The sequence below is a fragment of the Tamandua tetradactyla genome, chromosome 2, assembly GCF_023851605.1.
Source record: "Tamandua tetradactyla isolate mTamTet1 chromosome 2, mTamTet1.pri, whole genome shotgun sequence".
In the NCBI taxonomy this organism is placed as follows: Eukaryota; Metazoa; Chordata; class Mammalia; order Pilosa; family Myrmecophagidae; genus Tamandua; species Tamandua tetradactyla.
Genome location: NC_135328.1, coordinates 177,007,505 through 177,023,808, shown reverse-complemented (window position 1 = coordinate 177,023,808; position 16,304 = coordinate 177,007,505). Strand labels below are relative to the sequence as shown.

Below are 16,304 nucleotides of genomic sequence, written 5' to 3'. Positions count from 1 at the left end.
CAGGTAATTAGAGGTCAACGATAGTTGGCATTATTTCAGCTGCTCATGATGGCAATTCCATTGGCCTTTCTCTTGGGCTGCTCCTGCAGCACTCGCCATCATAGCTGCAGTCAAAGCAGGAAGATGAAAGGGGAAAAGGTGTCCTTTTCCTTTTATTAGTAAATAAAAGCTTTCCTGGAAACCTACCTAGTAGATTGCTTTAGGTCTCTTTGATCAGAATTGGTCACATGGTCACTTAGTTGCAGGGGATGTTCAGGATACTGGTTATAAGAATGCTTGCCATATTAAACCAATATTCCTCAAACTTCCCTGATGATCATTAAAGTTGCCTAGGGGCTTGTTAAATGTACTAATTGCCAGGCTTCTTCCCTGGAAATTGTCATTTGCTGGATTTGTGATGGAGCCCAGCATATCTCTCTCTCTCTCTCTCTCTCTCTCTCTCTCTCTCTCTCTCAAGGTTCTTTTGCACCTTACATTAATATCTTGTATACTGTCTACCATATAAATGATTCATTAATAGTTCCTGGGCAAAATTAAACTGAATAGTTACTGGGCTTATATTCTTAACTTTCCTTATGGCTTTTCTCACCACAAGGTTATTAAAGTGAGAGTAATAGAAATTGAATAAAAAATGGTGTTTGAGTTTTGTTTGTAGTAGAATGTACTTAATTGTTCCAGTTCATAATTTGAGTAATGACTATGCTTTGAACACTAATATTTAGGCTCTGTCATCCCTCACCATACCAGGGTCTGATGATGAATAATGTTGCAGAAATGCCTACATATTCTTATCTCATTAATGTACTACCAATTCGGGATTCTTAATATGCTTTTTTTTCCTTTTCCCTGCCCATTGCAGCAGCTGTTCTAGTCTGGCGTACACCTCCTGGGTTGATAGTATTTCTGTCACAGTGTGAGTTTTCAAGTTGGTATGTATGATTTCTGCCAGAGTCTTCACTGCTGCCAGGTCTCAGGAGGTTGCAACTGATTTGTGGAAGAGGGAATTTGGTGCTTGTCAGTGAGGACAGAACAAGGTGCTCTCTGTGGCTCTGATTTGTTGCAGGCTGAGTGTGAATGATGTCAGGCAGATCAGGGGACAGCTGATTCATTTGGGATCTGGGACACCTCACTGTTGCCTCCTGGGCTCTTAGGTCTTTGGGGGTGGGGGGTGGTTCAGGATATCATGTTTTTAAAGAAAAGTAATTTAATTTTTCTCTTCTGTTTGGAAAGTCTTAGTAAGTGTCAACTGGCTGACAGACTGCCTATTCCTTTTGTGAGAGAACTCACTGCAAAGATGCCAGTGTGAGAGGGCAAGAACTTGAGTAGTCAGGACAATGATGAAACGGAGGAGGCAGAGACTGGGAGCACCATGCCTGCGGATTCAGTAAGGAGGCTTGGGTCTGTGATTGGAAATGGACAGATGTCAGGAAAACAATTAATGCCAACTAACACAGCTTCATTTGCTTTGATAAAGACTCTGCTTTGAAGTTGCCTGTCAGGAAGAGAGCTGAACAGGCTTCATTAATTCAAGGTCAAAACAATGGTTGTTGGCAGAGACATATGGGATTTCTAATTCTGAAAACTGAGTTAGAAGTCATTTTAAGAATTCCTAGGTACTTGGGGGAACAATTAGGATAGATTTTTCCTGTCTTGAAAGCAAATGCTTTTTTAAAATTGGTGTCGGTGCTGCAAATACAATCCTTATAAATGTGAGAAACAAATGGAAATGAAAACTTTCTCTACCTTTGACTGTAGAGGGTGTTTTATTCTATTTCTGTCTTTGGCTTGTCAGCTCAGGACCTCAGATCTGCCCTTGCAGATACAGTAGGTCCAGGTCCTTCAGAATGTGACCTGAATTTTATTTCTACATGCTTTATTGGGTGAGTGTTTCAAAGGTAGGAAATGGAAGAAAGCTTCTGCTTCAGGGTGACTTTTCTAAGCATTCAGGCTTATTTGATGAGGAAGTGCTGAGTGAATTGATCAACAAATTAGGGAATCAGGGAACTAAGCAGCCTAGAATCCATTCCATCTAAATTATCTGTTTTGAAGTACCTTTGCTTAACTTATAGTGTGGAGGAAGGGTACTTCAAATTATCTTCCCCACTGCTTATTCAAATAGACAAATAGAGAAGCTTCTTCTGTGGGCTTGCTTTGGGCTGTTGGCCTTCAGTGTTCATGAGTGTTCATTGATTGGATTAGGCATACCTCAGAACAAATCCCATCATTGGAGGTTGACATAGTTAAAAAAAACTTTTATTCCCGTACTGATACATAAAAGTAAAAGACCATAAAAAAGAAGCCTTGTGAATTAAAATGTCTTTCAAAGTAAGTGTGGCTTGTTAAGTAAAGCTGAAGCTGTTTTATTGAACTTGTAGTTTAAGAGAACATAAGTGGTAAAAAACTATGCTCTCCACATATTGATGCAGTGACTTTGAATTAGGAAAATTCCCCCTAAAGAGCTATTAGATCATTTATAAATCATCTTTCCTTTTTCAAATGATCCAACTCTAGCCCTAATGTAAAATCATTGTATGGAAAGGTGGTTAGGAGCCCAAAGAAAACAGGATTTGGTTTTTATTCATTTTTAAAATTCCAATTATATATTCATCAGAATGGCTAAACTTTATTTTCTGAGATGAGATTTAAGACTGCAAAATTTTGTCTAAGCAATATTATTTAGGTTAACAAGTACTAAATAGCTTATTGTATGTTCTGATTAGCACTAATTTACGTATACTAGGAAACTTATTTTTGGACTATTTCTTTATAAAGTAAGATCTCTTTTTGAAAATAAGGAATTGACCCAAAATTAATGTTATTACTTCTTGTAATTTCAAAAAATAAGTTTAGTTTGTGGGAATGTGGACATACCTGTAATTTTAAATACCTAAACGTACTGTTGAAAAGTGTTTTGCTGGCTCAAGAGGAGTGCATAGAAGACAATGAAACATATTTCACTGAGTTTTCAAACTGAATTTGAAAGCTACAGCATACGCCTGTAATTTTAAATAGCTATCTGTCCTCTCTTTTCCTTTCTTATTATTTCCCCATATTGTGTACTCTTCTGAGAAATAAGCTAAAGCAAGCTAAAAGGAAGATTTCCTCTTAATCATATAGTTAAGCACCAAGTAGTATGTCACAGTACCCACATTTGAAACAGAAATAACATAGAAAACTAACATGATTTTGAATTAGAAGAATTCCTAATATGATACTGAAGTAATTTTTTAAACCTTGGAAATAAAATATTGTAGTTCAATATAGTGTTTGTATAGATAGCCATGCCAGTGTATAGCAAACTAATTACTGTGAATTTGTGAGTTATTGTTTATCATCTGTACCATATATGCCAGTGATCAACAAATTAGAACTCTGTATATACCACCTGTCTGTTTTCAATCTAATGATTTTATTTATCTATTAGTCTTCATGAAGAATATATTAAAAGATTAGATTGTTTTTAGAGAGCAAAAGTGATACGGAAAACTAAAATTCAAGTAGAAGCACAATTTGTTATGCAGATCAAAGTGAATTTTTTTATATACTCATAAGGCCCAAAAGTTAGCTAAATAAATTGGTGCTGTAGATATAATCCAACAAATTATAACCTATTTAGAATGTTTTACTTTTTTGGATGTACACATTTCTCTATGAAGTTTTTTGTAGTCATTAAACATGAAATATTTCCTCTTGCTTACTAATTGATGAGCTGTAGTAAATTTGCAGTGTTTGTTTTACCTGGAAGCCAATTTAAATACTTTGAATATCCAATATGTATTTCTGGGTTTAAGTTTTAGATTAAATTTTAGTCTCTATTGTCATTCTATGCCAACATTGGAAATTAGGTATGATATTTAAGAATTTTTGACTACTTATTTTTCTTGAACTTCTTACCTAAAATTATCCATTTTGAATATGTTCCCTTTTGTTTGAGAAATTATCACTGACCCTGTTTTTTTATACTGTGGTGCCTTGTCAGAATCTCTACTCTTTGCCGAGGATCTGAAGTAAACCAGCATATGTTTTCACCCACGTCACCTCCATGCCTGTCCCTCACTAAGGTCCCATTTAGTGCTGATTGTGTTCCAGCTACTTCTCCTCTTGCCTTTTTCCTGATCCCACAAGCCCACAGCAGTCCTGGCAGCCCCTGTTCCAGCCACCCACTGCAGTGGAGGTAAGGAAACCTGCTATGATGTGAGTGTGGGCCTGACCTAATAGGTAAACCTTATACCTCATTCCTTCATAATGGAGAGGAACATGGCTTGGTACAGAGACAAGTAAAAGGAATTTCACAGATCTTTGCTGCACTTAAAATTTCAGTAGAAAGTAATGTAGCCTATCAGATTTACATAGTTGTGTGCCTGTCCTTATCATTGGGCAGCCCTGTGACCACATAGGGAGAAGCATAGCATGATAGAATGCTAGAGATTTTTAAAGGTTCAATAGTCCAAACTCCACATTTTAGACAATAGGAAAATTTGAGTCCAAAACAGGTTGTGATTAGTTTGCATTGATAAAATAGTCTTTCCCTCATTTCTTCCTGCCTTCCTTTTTCATATATTCAACATTATTTGAGTGCATACTGGCGCCTAGATACTGCTAGGCATTGAGAACATATCTGTGAACATGAAGAAATAAAGTCCCTGCCCTCAGTAAATATAGAACAAATGGCCGTGAGTGCAACTGCGAAAAATAAAGTAGGCTAAGAGGAGTAAGCAATGTGATGGACAGGGTTTGCCTTTCTATATAAGATGGTCAGGTAGGTCCTCAATGGTAAGTTGATATATGAGCAAAGACACGAAGGAAGTTGTAGAGCCAGAATGGGAGATACCTACAGGGAAGAGTGTTCCAGGCTGAGGCTACAGTAAGTGTCAACAGCCTGATCTAGGAGTTTGTTTCATGTATTCTTTATGTGGTGAAGAAGCCAATGAGGTGTTGATTGATGGGAAATGAGGTCTGAGATATAGTGTTGAGTCAGATTTAGTAGAACATTAAAGGCCATTATAAGGACTTTTGCTTTTTTACTGAGATGAGAAGTCGTTGGAGGATTGGGAGTGGAAGAATTTCATGATTCTAAGATCTAGCTTAGATCTAACTATAGCTAGAAGGGTACTAGAATAATCTAGATAAAAGACAATGGTTATTTGAACCCAGTGAAGTACAGGTAGTAAGAACTGGTCAAATTTTGGACATAGAATTTAATATAACTTGTTGATGGATTAGATGAAGGGTTTGAGAAAAAGATGAGTTAGGGATGACTCCAGATTTTGGATTGAGCAGCTAGAAAATTGAGTTACCATGAACTGAGACTGGAAAACAGGGAGCGATAACAATTAAATATTCAGTTAGAGATATCTGAGGTCTTGGCTTAAAGATACATAATTAGAAATTGTCAGCATGTAGGCACTATGTAAAGCCATTGGATTTGTGAGATTGTCCAGTGAGTAACTATTAATAAGAAAAGAGATGTCCAAGGATTGAACCCAGGGGCAATCTGACTTTTAGAGGTTGGGGAGACAATGAGGAGCTAGCGTGGGAGATGCTGAAAAGGAGTAAAGCTGTTGAGGAAGAAGAACCAAGAGAATGGTAAATTGGAAGTCAATTTAAAAAAATTCAAGAAGGAAGGTGTGATTAATCAAGCTTTTATTTAGGAAAAAAGTAGCCTGGAAAACTAAAATTTAAGTCAAAGCATAATTAGTTATGCAGGTAAATGGCATTATTTGATTGGAGTGCTTAGGAGCTTAAATGGGCAATTTTGGACTGACCAGGGACTGATTCTTCCCTAGAATTACCCTTTCCAGAAGTACTAGCCCTTAGTATGTAAGGCTAAGAGCTAATGTTAAGTTGGCTAGTACCCACAGCTTAAGGTGTGCCCGGTCTTGGCACTTGGCTTTGAAGTTGTATTTCTTGGCGCCTGTTGTCTCACGATCCCCACCCTGGAGGAATTTCTTACAGCTTTGGGAAAAAAAGAAAACTTGTTAAATTCATATTTTTTCTAGATTACTTCATATGTCTGGTACCTGTATTAGTGCTTCATTCCACTCTTATTTTGTTTCTGTCCCAGGAAAGTATCAGTTCAGTAATATGGAAAGATTATTTTACTTTGTTGTTTGCTGGGTATTTTTGTATTCCCTTAAATGTTCTTGAATTTTGGTTCTGGGATGCAGTTAAGTTACTTAGAAGTACTTGGATCCTTTTGAGGTTGCTTTTAAGCTTTGTTAGGTAGGTCGCAGAGCAGCATTTGAGGCTACTTTTTTCTTATTACTGGGGTAATACCTTCTGAGTACGCTATATGATGTCCCGTGTTTTATGCAATTTTTCCATTTGGATTGTGGGAACATGAACTGTTCCTGGCTCTGTGTGAGCTCTAGAGAGTGTTTCATCTACTTTTCTTAGTCTTTACCTGTATCTGCTAATCTAAACTGTGCTGAAAACTCAAAAGGAACCCACTACAGATCTCCAGAGTTCTCTGTGCAGCTTTCTCCTCTCTTATACTCTGTCTTGCAAATTCTAGTTACCTTTGCCTTCCTAGATACTCAGTTCTGTCTCCTCTTCCAAAGAAGACTGCAATGCTCGGTTAGTCTTCTAACATGCTCGGTACCTCCTCCTTGGAACTGTTCTCCAGGGAGTACGGTGGGACAATTGTAGGGCTTACATTATTTGTAAGAGAAGGAACTAGAGTCCACACTCTGCCATCTCCCAGTGGCTTTATCTTTTATCTACTCTGGAGTCTAGCTATTGAGGCTTTTGGCTGCTTTTCCCTGAAGGGCTAGAAAATAGTTGTGTTCCTTTGTCAGAGTGCTGAGAACTGGCCCTGCTCTAAATCCCAACCCTCTTCATTGTCTGCATCCTGGTGATATTCTTAGGACCTTAATAATGATGTGCCTGTCATAACTAATTTTGCCCATTGTAATTTGAAGGACTATCAAGACAGAGTTTGAAACTTTGCCTGTTATAATTCTATAATATATTTATGGGTTTTTTTTCCTTGAAGAGAAGGAATGAGTCTGTTATAGATAGGCGTTGATGCTAGCTAGCTCTTAAGTCTTTCCTGTGGGTATGATCAATCTCAAGAGGCATAGTGAATTATCATGCTTTAGGTTGAATTTAATTAACCTCTAACCTTTAGTCAAACTGTACATCTTTTAATAATATGATCCAGTCTATTGATTGGCACTTAGACGTGGGTATTGCCTTGTTGGCATACCTTGTTCAAAAGAGCGGTAGAGGCAGGTGTACTTTGGTGTCCTGAAGAATGAGGAAGTAGTTGTTCCTCTGACTAGTCCCTCATCTAGCTTTAGACCTGCTGGATATAAACCTTGTATTGAAAACTTTTTGGAACATAGAATGGTATAGGTATATCATTGGTTTTAAATTACCAAAGTCTAGTGTTTGTTGGCCTTCTAACATGGAGCAATTGACAGCAAGAAGTCCTTATTAGAGTCACCTTTATATTGGAAAGGTTCTAGCCCTAGCCCACTTCCTATTGCATAGGTATTTCTAGTTCACTGCTAAAGCTTGCAGATATTTTTACTCATTTCACTGTCTGACCCATTCTGTTTGAAGACTTTCTGTAGACTTATATGGCAAAAGGACAGGTGTTCCTTTGGCCCTTCTCCAAAATGAGGCAGCCTTTGAAAACCTTTTTTGGCAGTGTCAAGATTGTCTCTTGCCAAAGAGAAAGTACTATTTCCATTTCACCAACACCTGCTTTTCTTGTCTTTCTTTTTTTAAGCAACCGCTTTCAAAGTACTTCCAAAGGAGGAAAGTTCTTATCCTGGCCCTGCTGCAACCAGCTGTGGCAAATTTCTTGACTTCTTTCTGCCTCAATTTTGTGCATCATTAAAATAAGGAAAATAATAGTACTGCAAATATTATTGCACAGATTAAATGAATAAATACGTATAAAATTAATAATATTCACTATCCGGCATATAAAAAGTGCTCAGTAATGTTAGCTGCTAATATTAGTTACTTTGATGCAGCTCCTATTGGAAAACTCACCTGTTATAGATTTTCAGCACTCTGTTTTGTTTTCATTAATTTTACTTTTGCTTCCATTAATTATATTGTCCCACAGACAGCTCTAGATATCATTCATCATTTTGTCCTGCCCATCTAAGCTTTGTTTCTGGCTCAGATGAGGCAGTGGCAGCTGCATGCCCTCCTGCCTGGGCAACCTGAAAGATAAATATTATCTGGTAACATTCTTTTAGGCGGGCCTCTTGTGGCAGCTTCCCTTTGGTGGCCTGGATGCTAGAGAATAAAAGGGCCAGTGCTGATCTTGACTATTTCAGGGGCCAGAGTCAGTCCCTTCCATGATCTTGGTAGATAGGATGGGTTCAGGGCTAGATTGCCACTTTTGGAGAATTAGCATGCTAATAGTCGAGTGAGAGATACATTTTTCAGTGATAGATTCTTGGCATCAAAAATTTTGTTTTCATGGCTTTGATTATTTGTTGGTGCTTGTTTTAGTTAGTAAGCTGCTAGAATGTACTATACCAGAAACTGAGCAGCTTTTAAAAAGGAGAATTTATTAAGTTGCAAGTTTACCATTCTAAGGCCCGTGAAAATGTCTAAACTAAGGCATCGAGGGAAAGATACCAAGGAAGTTTGGGGTTTCTCTCTCAGCTGGAAGGGCACATGGTGATATCTGCTAACTTTCTCTGCTCATTTCATAAGGCTTCCCTGGGGGCGTTTTCCTTCTGCTCCGAAAGTCTCTGGCTGCATGGGCTCTGTTGGACTCTAAAACTTTTTCCAAAATGGTTCCCTCTTAAAAGTTTCCAATAAGCATTTGCTTCCCGGTGCCTGCCCATGCCAAAAAAAAAAAAGTTTCCAATAAGCAGTCCCACCTTGAATAGGTAGAGACACATCTCCATGGAAACCATCTAATCAAAAGTTACCACCCACAATTGGGTGAGTCATATCTCTATGGAAATAAGCAAAAAGATTCCACCTGCAATATTGAATGAGGGTTAAAAGACATGGCTTTTCTGGGGTACCTAATAGCTTCAAACCGGCACAGTGCTTATATATTTTCATTTTGTTTGCAGTGTATCTTCAGAATAAATTCCTGGGACTGGGACTGCTGAGTCAAAGAATAAATGCATGTTTAGGTTTATTATGTAGGTTTATTAGATATTTCTCTATATAATGGTTATACCATTTCACCACCAGTAGTATATGAGAATGTCTGTTTGCTTAAAGCCTCACCAACAGCATGTATTGTCAAGGTTTTACATTTTTGCCAATCTGATGGGTGAGAAATGGTATCTCAGTATAATTTAAATTTATATTTCTTTTATGAATGATATTGAATATCTCTTCATATGTTTAAGGGATAGAGGCAGTCTATAATGAGTTTTTTAGTGAGATTAAATAAGGACCAGTCAGTAGATGTTGGTGCTGTAGTGAACAAAACCTTAACTTTCCCACTGATCTTTAGTACATTTTATTTGTAATGGTTAAGTTTGGCCTCTGTCAAGTGCTTTGGTTGACTGTGCAGGCTACAGAGCTAGAATCATATCTGGTACTCCTGGGTCCTGGCTTTGCTATTCAGATTAGGATGCTTTAATTTTGGTTCTCAATTGCTGTTCTTTGAAGTAGGAACCCACAGACCCAAGGCAGATAGTTTCATATACTTTGCATTAGGAAAGCCTACTGAACATTCCAGGAAGAGAAAATTAGCATTCCCAGGAGTGAGTTGTCTGGAAAGCCCATTATTTTCTTACATAGTGAGGCCTTTCTGCTTTCTGTCATTTTGAAATTTTGGGGGTGCTCCAGGAAACAGCTTGTGTTCAGTATTTTATAACGTTGCAAAACTGAAGCATTATATTTCTTTGGTTTACATATCAGGGTTAGTTGTGAATTCTAATTTACTTTCTTAAGCTTCTCTGTCAATACTGAGCTTAGAGATAAGCAACAATTTCTTTTTAAATTGTATTTTCTAGGGTTTATAAAAGACAAAGAAAATGTGTTCCTTGAGGAAAATTAAAATTTTCCTTAAGGGTCAAGGATTTATTTCCCAACTTAATGTGTAGGGAATTCTATCTTCTAGGAAAATTCGTGTTAGATTCATTTATTCATTCATTCACCTCCCAGGGAGCATAGGCCCAAATTGGCCAGAAGAAAGTTCCCAGCTTGTGATGGAGTAAAAGCAGAGAGAGAAGGCTTTTTATTCAGTAAGCTTTCAGCTTTCAGCCCTCTTCACCTTTATTGTAGCCATTTGCAGAACTTTTCAGGTGACTGCTCTGACTTTAGCAGACATATTCTTTTTAAATCATTTCAAAATTGCAAGAATAGTTCAAAAAGCTTTTCTTCCCTAACTGGAGGTCAACAAACTGCAGCCCTTAGGCCACTTGTGACCTGCAGTACAGCCCTTAAGATAAGAATGTTTTTTTCATTTTTAAAGAATGTAAAAAACGACCAACTAAAACAAAACAAAACAAGAAAAAACTAAGAAATACATGACAGAGACCATATGTGGCCTGCAAAGTTTGAAATGTTTATGTATCTGACTGTTTAAAAAGAAAGTTTGCCAACCCCCTACCCTGGCCCATTCGTGAATCACAACATGATTTTCCATCACCCCTGAATGCTTTAGTGCATACTTCCTACAAAGACATTTTCATAACCACATTATAGCCATTAAAATAGGGAAAATTAAACATTAATCCTACCATGTAATCCATAAACTCAGTTCATATTTTGCCAAATGTCTCACTAATGTCCTTTATTAAAAGAAAAAATAAAAAAGACTTCGATCCAGAATTATGTGTTACCATCTTCCTATTTTTCTTTAATCTCCTTCAATCTGGAATAGTTCTGCAGTCTTTTCTCAACTTGTATAACCTTGACACTTTTGAAGATTATGGTCAATTATTTGCTAGAATGCCCTTCAGTTTGAGTTGGTCTCATATTTCCTCATGATTAGATTCAGGTTATACATCTTTGGCAGGAATATCACAAAAATAAAGCTGTGTTCTTCTCATTACATCCTATCAGTAGGCTTAGTGTCCCATTACCGTGAAGGTAACCTTGATCACTTGATTAAGGTGATATCTACCAAATTTCTGGGCTGTAAAATTACTCTTTTTCCCTTTGTAATTAATAAATATGGGAAGTTTTTTTTTTGAAATTATATAAATATTCCAATCTTCATCAAATTTTAATCCACTAGTTTTAGCATCCATTGCTATTTCTTGGCTGAATTATTACACTGCAGTGGTTTTCTAATTCTGTCCTTTTTTCCACAGTCATCAGTTGGCATTCCACTGTAAGGAAAACTTTCACCTCTCCCTGTTTATTTTTTCTTTTGTTTTCTGTATGTCATCATAAATTCAAATTATAATGGGTTATAATCTGTTAGCATCATAATGATGCTAAGTTATACTATGCTTGGTCAGGGAGAATCCTTGTTGGCTTCCATGTCTTTATTACATGCTTCCATCATTCTTTGAGCACTTCCTAGCTTTCTGGCCCAATAAGATGTTCCTGGCTGATTTATTTTGTACTCTCCCTGCCTTAACTCCCAAATTAGCCATTTCCCTAAGGGGCATGGTTCTTTTTTTAAAATGGAAAATGATATTCAAAAGCCAACAATCTTCATGTTGGCTTGTTGACTGACATTTGAATTCATTGTTCCCAGTCCTCCTCAGTGGACAGACTAGGGAATGTATGCATATAACACATATATACATATCTTTATTTCTTGATTTTTATATATCAAAAACCATAACTTCACATTGAAATCTCTGATCCAGTTCTAGTTCATTCTTGTTTCCTCTATGTCATAGTCTTAACTTCCTTCTTTGAAACCTTACTCTCATTATCCTTGACATCTTTGTTTATTTGATCATTTCTTCCTGTCTGTAACCCTTCTCTCTTTGCAAACACTATCCTCCTGTATGGATGCCCTCCGTACCCTGTCCTCACCCTGCTGGGTCTTCAGCACCCTACGCCAGACTTACCAAACAGACAAACTCCCTACCCCATCATTCTCTGACATCCATTCCAGCTGCTACACCTTCCCCTTACCACTTGGCCACCAGCCTCATCTAATGGCATCTAGACTAAGTTATTCAGGAAGGAAGGGAAGAAGGAAAGATTTTTAAGTATATTAAGTGCATCAGATGGACCTTCATGGGCCTGCATTTTTTAAAAACAACTTTATTGAGGTATAATTGATCTATCCTAAAATTCCAATTGTAAGTGTTTGGATATTTTCACTAAGTTTTTAGAATTGTGCAACCATTGTTAACCGGACAAAGACCATGGATTCTTTTGCCCAACGCGCTCAATAACCCATTCCTGAGACGTGGGAATTTCAAAGAGAAAGAGTTTATTACTAGGCGCATAGTAGGAGAGCAGTTGGCCCAATGGCCCAAAATCTGTCTCCCCAAGTTTAGGGGATTCAGGGTTTTAAGGATTTTAGAAGGGGGAGATGAGGCCATTTTGAATAGCAAGTTCAAAGCAGAAAAGGAGACAGTGTTATCATTATCATTTCAATAGGAGAGCATAAGTTGAAAGAAGGGGAGGCAGGCTATCACTTCAGTACTAAAGGTGAGAACCAAAAGGAAGGGAGACAAGGTATCTTTCAATAGCAGAATCTAGCTGATATGATTTACAAATGTTCGGGGCTGAAGCTAGTTTATGGCTGACTTCAAATTCTTCATTAACATTAGGGCCTTTGTACTACAAGAAAATGACCAGGTAAAAGGAGTAACAGCTCTTACACAGAAGCACAAGATAAGGGTTTTTGCAGTCATTTCAGAATTCGAAGCAGCTAAATTATAGTTTAGGGACTTCAGGTGTTCCCCTCTGTCTACTCCAGTACCCCAGAAAGCAAAAAGAAATAAGATTCAGTAATCAAAATCATCCCTTAGATTCTAATTTCTTGGTTACAACATCATAACAATCCAGTTTTAGAATATTTTCATCTCCCCTAAGTTTCCTTGTGCCTATGTGCAGGTAATTCTATTCTCACTCCAAGCCCTAGGCAACCATTGATTTGTTTTTTGCTGCTCTAAATTTCTTATAAATGAAATCATGCACCATGTTGGTTTTTTCTTTTCATGTTGACTTTTTATTAAAACAGCCTAATCTGATAAAGTCTGACCACAAGCATGTTGATTATTTTCCTTTGAAATTGCTGAAATCAGAAAAAAAATAATTTGAAAATATACCATCAAAAATAAATATTCACTTAACATAGTCTTCTCTGTTTATGATTTCAGAAGTTTTTCTTCTCCCAAAATAATGGTTCTGAGAGAAACTCAAGATTCCCTAGTATAAAAAAAAAACAATACATTTTCAAAAATAATCGGAATTTTCAACGTGTTGCAGAAGACCTCTAGGCATACTTAATGTAACAAAAAAGTATGTTCGATAAAATAGGAAATATGAAACAGCTCCTTTACTTAATTTATTTTTAGCTATTTCATAAATACATAAGATAAATTGGACAGTTTATGATGAAATTAGCAAAGTTTCTTTTTCCATAAAACTTATAAATATTTCAGTTTCACACAATCTTCCTTTATTGCATTGAAGAGATATTGAATTATGTCATATTTTTGCTTAGGTGGGTAGTTTCCAAACTGCCTGGACTTTCCAAGTAGATAGTTCCTGCAGAGGGTTTTCACATTTCTGGATCTGTGACTTTTTGAACTTTTAAAATGATCTCAACCAGTTCATGTTTCACATGCTTTATTTGTGGAACAGGTAAAGGTTTGAGAAGCACAATATCCCCAACTGTGCACTGCCAAAGAGCATAGTGAGCAAAGTAAGTATTTTGCTTGTTAAAATACTTTAATACATAGAGATCCAGAACAAGCATGGTCACTCCCGCTCTACCAGTGTTTTGCATCACCTTCCCCACCATCCATTTGGCATGGATGGATGAGCAAACTGTTACCTGGCTTCAGTCATCTTCTGACTCAACTTCCCTATGTATTTTTGTGGTTTTGGCTTATCTCACAGAGCATGTTTTTGAGGTTCATTCATGTTGTAGTGTGTATAATTAGGTCATTCCTTTGTATTGCTGAATAATGTTCCATAGAGTGGACACTGATTCAGAGCATGCACAGCTTCCTAGAGAACATCGCCTCAGCCCTGCAAGGTATTGCCACCTAGTTGGCACTGTAATTAGGTCTTCAGAAGGCCGTTCCATATTCTATCAACCCAGCTGCTTCTGGATAATGGGGAACATGGTAAGACCAGAGAATTCCATCAGCATGTGACCTTTCCTGCACTTCATTTGCTGTGAAGTGGGTTCCTTGATCAGAGGCAATGCTGTGTGGAATATCATGATGGTGGGTAAGACTTTCCGTAAGTCCATGTATGGTAGTTTTTGTGGAAACATTGTGTGCAGGAAATGCAAACCTATATCTGGCATATGTGTCTATTCCGCTTAGAACAAATCACTTTCCCTTCCATAATGGAAGTGGTCCAATGTAATCAACCTACCACAACCTTCCTAATCACCTCAAGGAATGCTGCCATATCAGGAACTGAGTGTGGGTCTCTGCTGTTGGCAGATTGGGCACTCAGCAGTTGTCAAAGCCAGGTTGACCTTGGTGAGTGGAAGTCCATGTTACTGAGCCCATGCATAACCTCCACCCCTACCACCATGCCCGCTTTGTTCATGAGCTCATTGGGCAATGGCAGGAGTGGCTAAGAAAAGAGGATTACTTATATCCATAGGACTGATCATCTTATCCACTTGATTATTAAAACCTTCTGCTGAAGTCACCCTCTGGTGAACATTCACATGTGACACAAACATGACTTCAAGTTCTTTGCCCCTCAGAAAAGTCTATCTGCATACCTCTTCTCCAAACCTCTTTGTCACCAATTTTTCAATCATGCTCCTTCCAAGTTCCTTACCATCCAGCCAAACCATTAGCAACAGCCCATGAGTCATAGAGAAATGCACCTCTGGCCAGTTCTCCTTCCAAGCGAAATGAACAACCAGGCGCATTTCTCAAAGTTCCACCCACCAGGAGGATTTCCCCTCACCACTGTCCTTTAAGGGTATCCCAGAATAAAGTTGTAGTGCTGCAACTGTCCGCTTCTGGGCAGTCCCTGCATATCATGCAAAACAGTCTGTAAACCAGGCCCAAGTTTCTCTTCCTCAGTCAGCTGACTGTAAGGAACTCCTCAAGAGGCCATAGTCTGGTCTGGGAAAGAGAAGGTAATGTGGCAGGAGTGGGAACCATGAGAATTTGGGCCATTTTACTTACTTGTGCCTTCAGGACCTGCTCAAGCCCTACCTCTAATATACTGTTTCCATTTTAGTAATGCTGTATACACCCAACTTTATCGCTTGGTGGATCAGACAACACCCAGCTCATGATAGGCAGCTCAGATCTCATGGTAACTTGGTGGCCATGATTAAGTGTTCAGTCTCTACTAAGGCCCAATAGCAGACTAAAAGGTGTTTCTCAAGAGGAGAGTTGTTATCTGCAGCAGATAGTATGGCTGTTCTCCAAAATCCTAAGGGTCTGATTTATGATTCTCCTATAGGGGCCTGCCAGGGGGTCCAGACAGCATCCCTATTTGCCACTTACACTGCCAGCGCTATTGCAGTGATCTGCAATATCATATGGCCCAAGTGGCAGAGTATCTTGCGCAGCGGCCTGGATATGTCACAATGTCTCCTGTTGTTCCAGTCCCCACTGAAAACCAGCAGCTTTTGTGGTCACTCAGTAAATGGGCTGGAGAGTGCACCCAAATGAGGAATATATTGTCTCCAAAATCCAGAGAGGCCAACTAGGCATTGTGTCTCTTTTTTAGTCATAGGAGGGGCAGATGCAACAGCTAATCCTTTACTTTAGAAGGGATATCTTGACATGCCCCACACCACTGGGCATCTAAATGTTTCACTGAGGTGGAAAGCCCTGTATTTTTGTTGGATTTATCTCCCACCCCCTGACATGCAAATGCCTTTCCAGTAAGTCTAGAGTAGCTGCTACTTCTTGCTCAGAGGTCTAGTCAGCATAACATCAATATAATGGACCAGTGTGCTGTCTTTTGAGAGGGAGAAACTTTCAAGGTCCCTGCAGACAAAATTGTGACATTGGGCTGGAGAGTTGATATATCCCTGAGGCAGGACAGTGAAGGTATACTGCTGACCTTTCCAGCTGAATGCAAACTGTTAGTGGTGGTCCTTACAGCTATGGAGAAAAAAAGCATTGCCAGATCAATAGCTACATACCAGGTACCAGGGGAGGTGTTAATTTGCTCAAGCAGTGTTACCACATCTGGAACAGCAGCTGCAATTGGAGTCATCACCTGGTTAAGTT

General features: G+C 38.3%; 1 protein-coding gene and 1 pseudogene across 5 annotated transcripts in view; one reads left to right on the top strand and one right to left on the bottom strand.

Moving 5' to 3' along the window:
- The window catches only part of MAST2 (microtubule associated serine/threonine kinase 2), a 434,887-nt gene that overhangs the window by 286,822 nt on the left and 131,761 nt on the right, over positions 1–16,304 (top strand). Inside the window, exons 1-2 of one of the 5 annotated variants that reach the window (XM_077149801.1) lie at positions 538–1,235; positions 3,980–4,174. The exons of 2 other annotated variants lie outside the window; for them this stretch is intronic. In XM_077149801.1, coding sequence (XP_077005916.1) covers positions 4,020–4,174 — 155 coding nt within the window. In that variant the 5' untranslated portion in view covers positions 538–1,235; positions 3,980–4,019. Of the gene's footprint in view, positions 1–537; positions 1,385–3,979; positions 4,175–16,304 lie in introns of those variants that run through there. 2 more of the 5 variants (XM_077149800.1, XM_077149802.1) reach the window with 2 other exon arrangements.
- Positions 13,538–16,304, bottom strand: part of LOC143654549 (small ribosomal subunit protein uS17m pseudogene) — a 33,260-nt pseudogene continuing 30,493 nt past the window's right edge.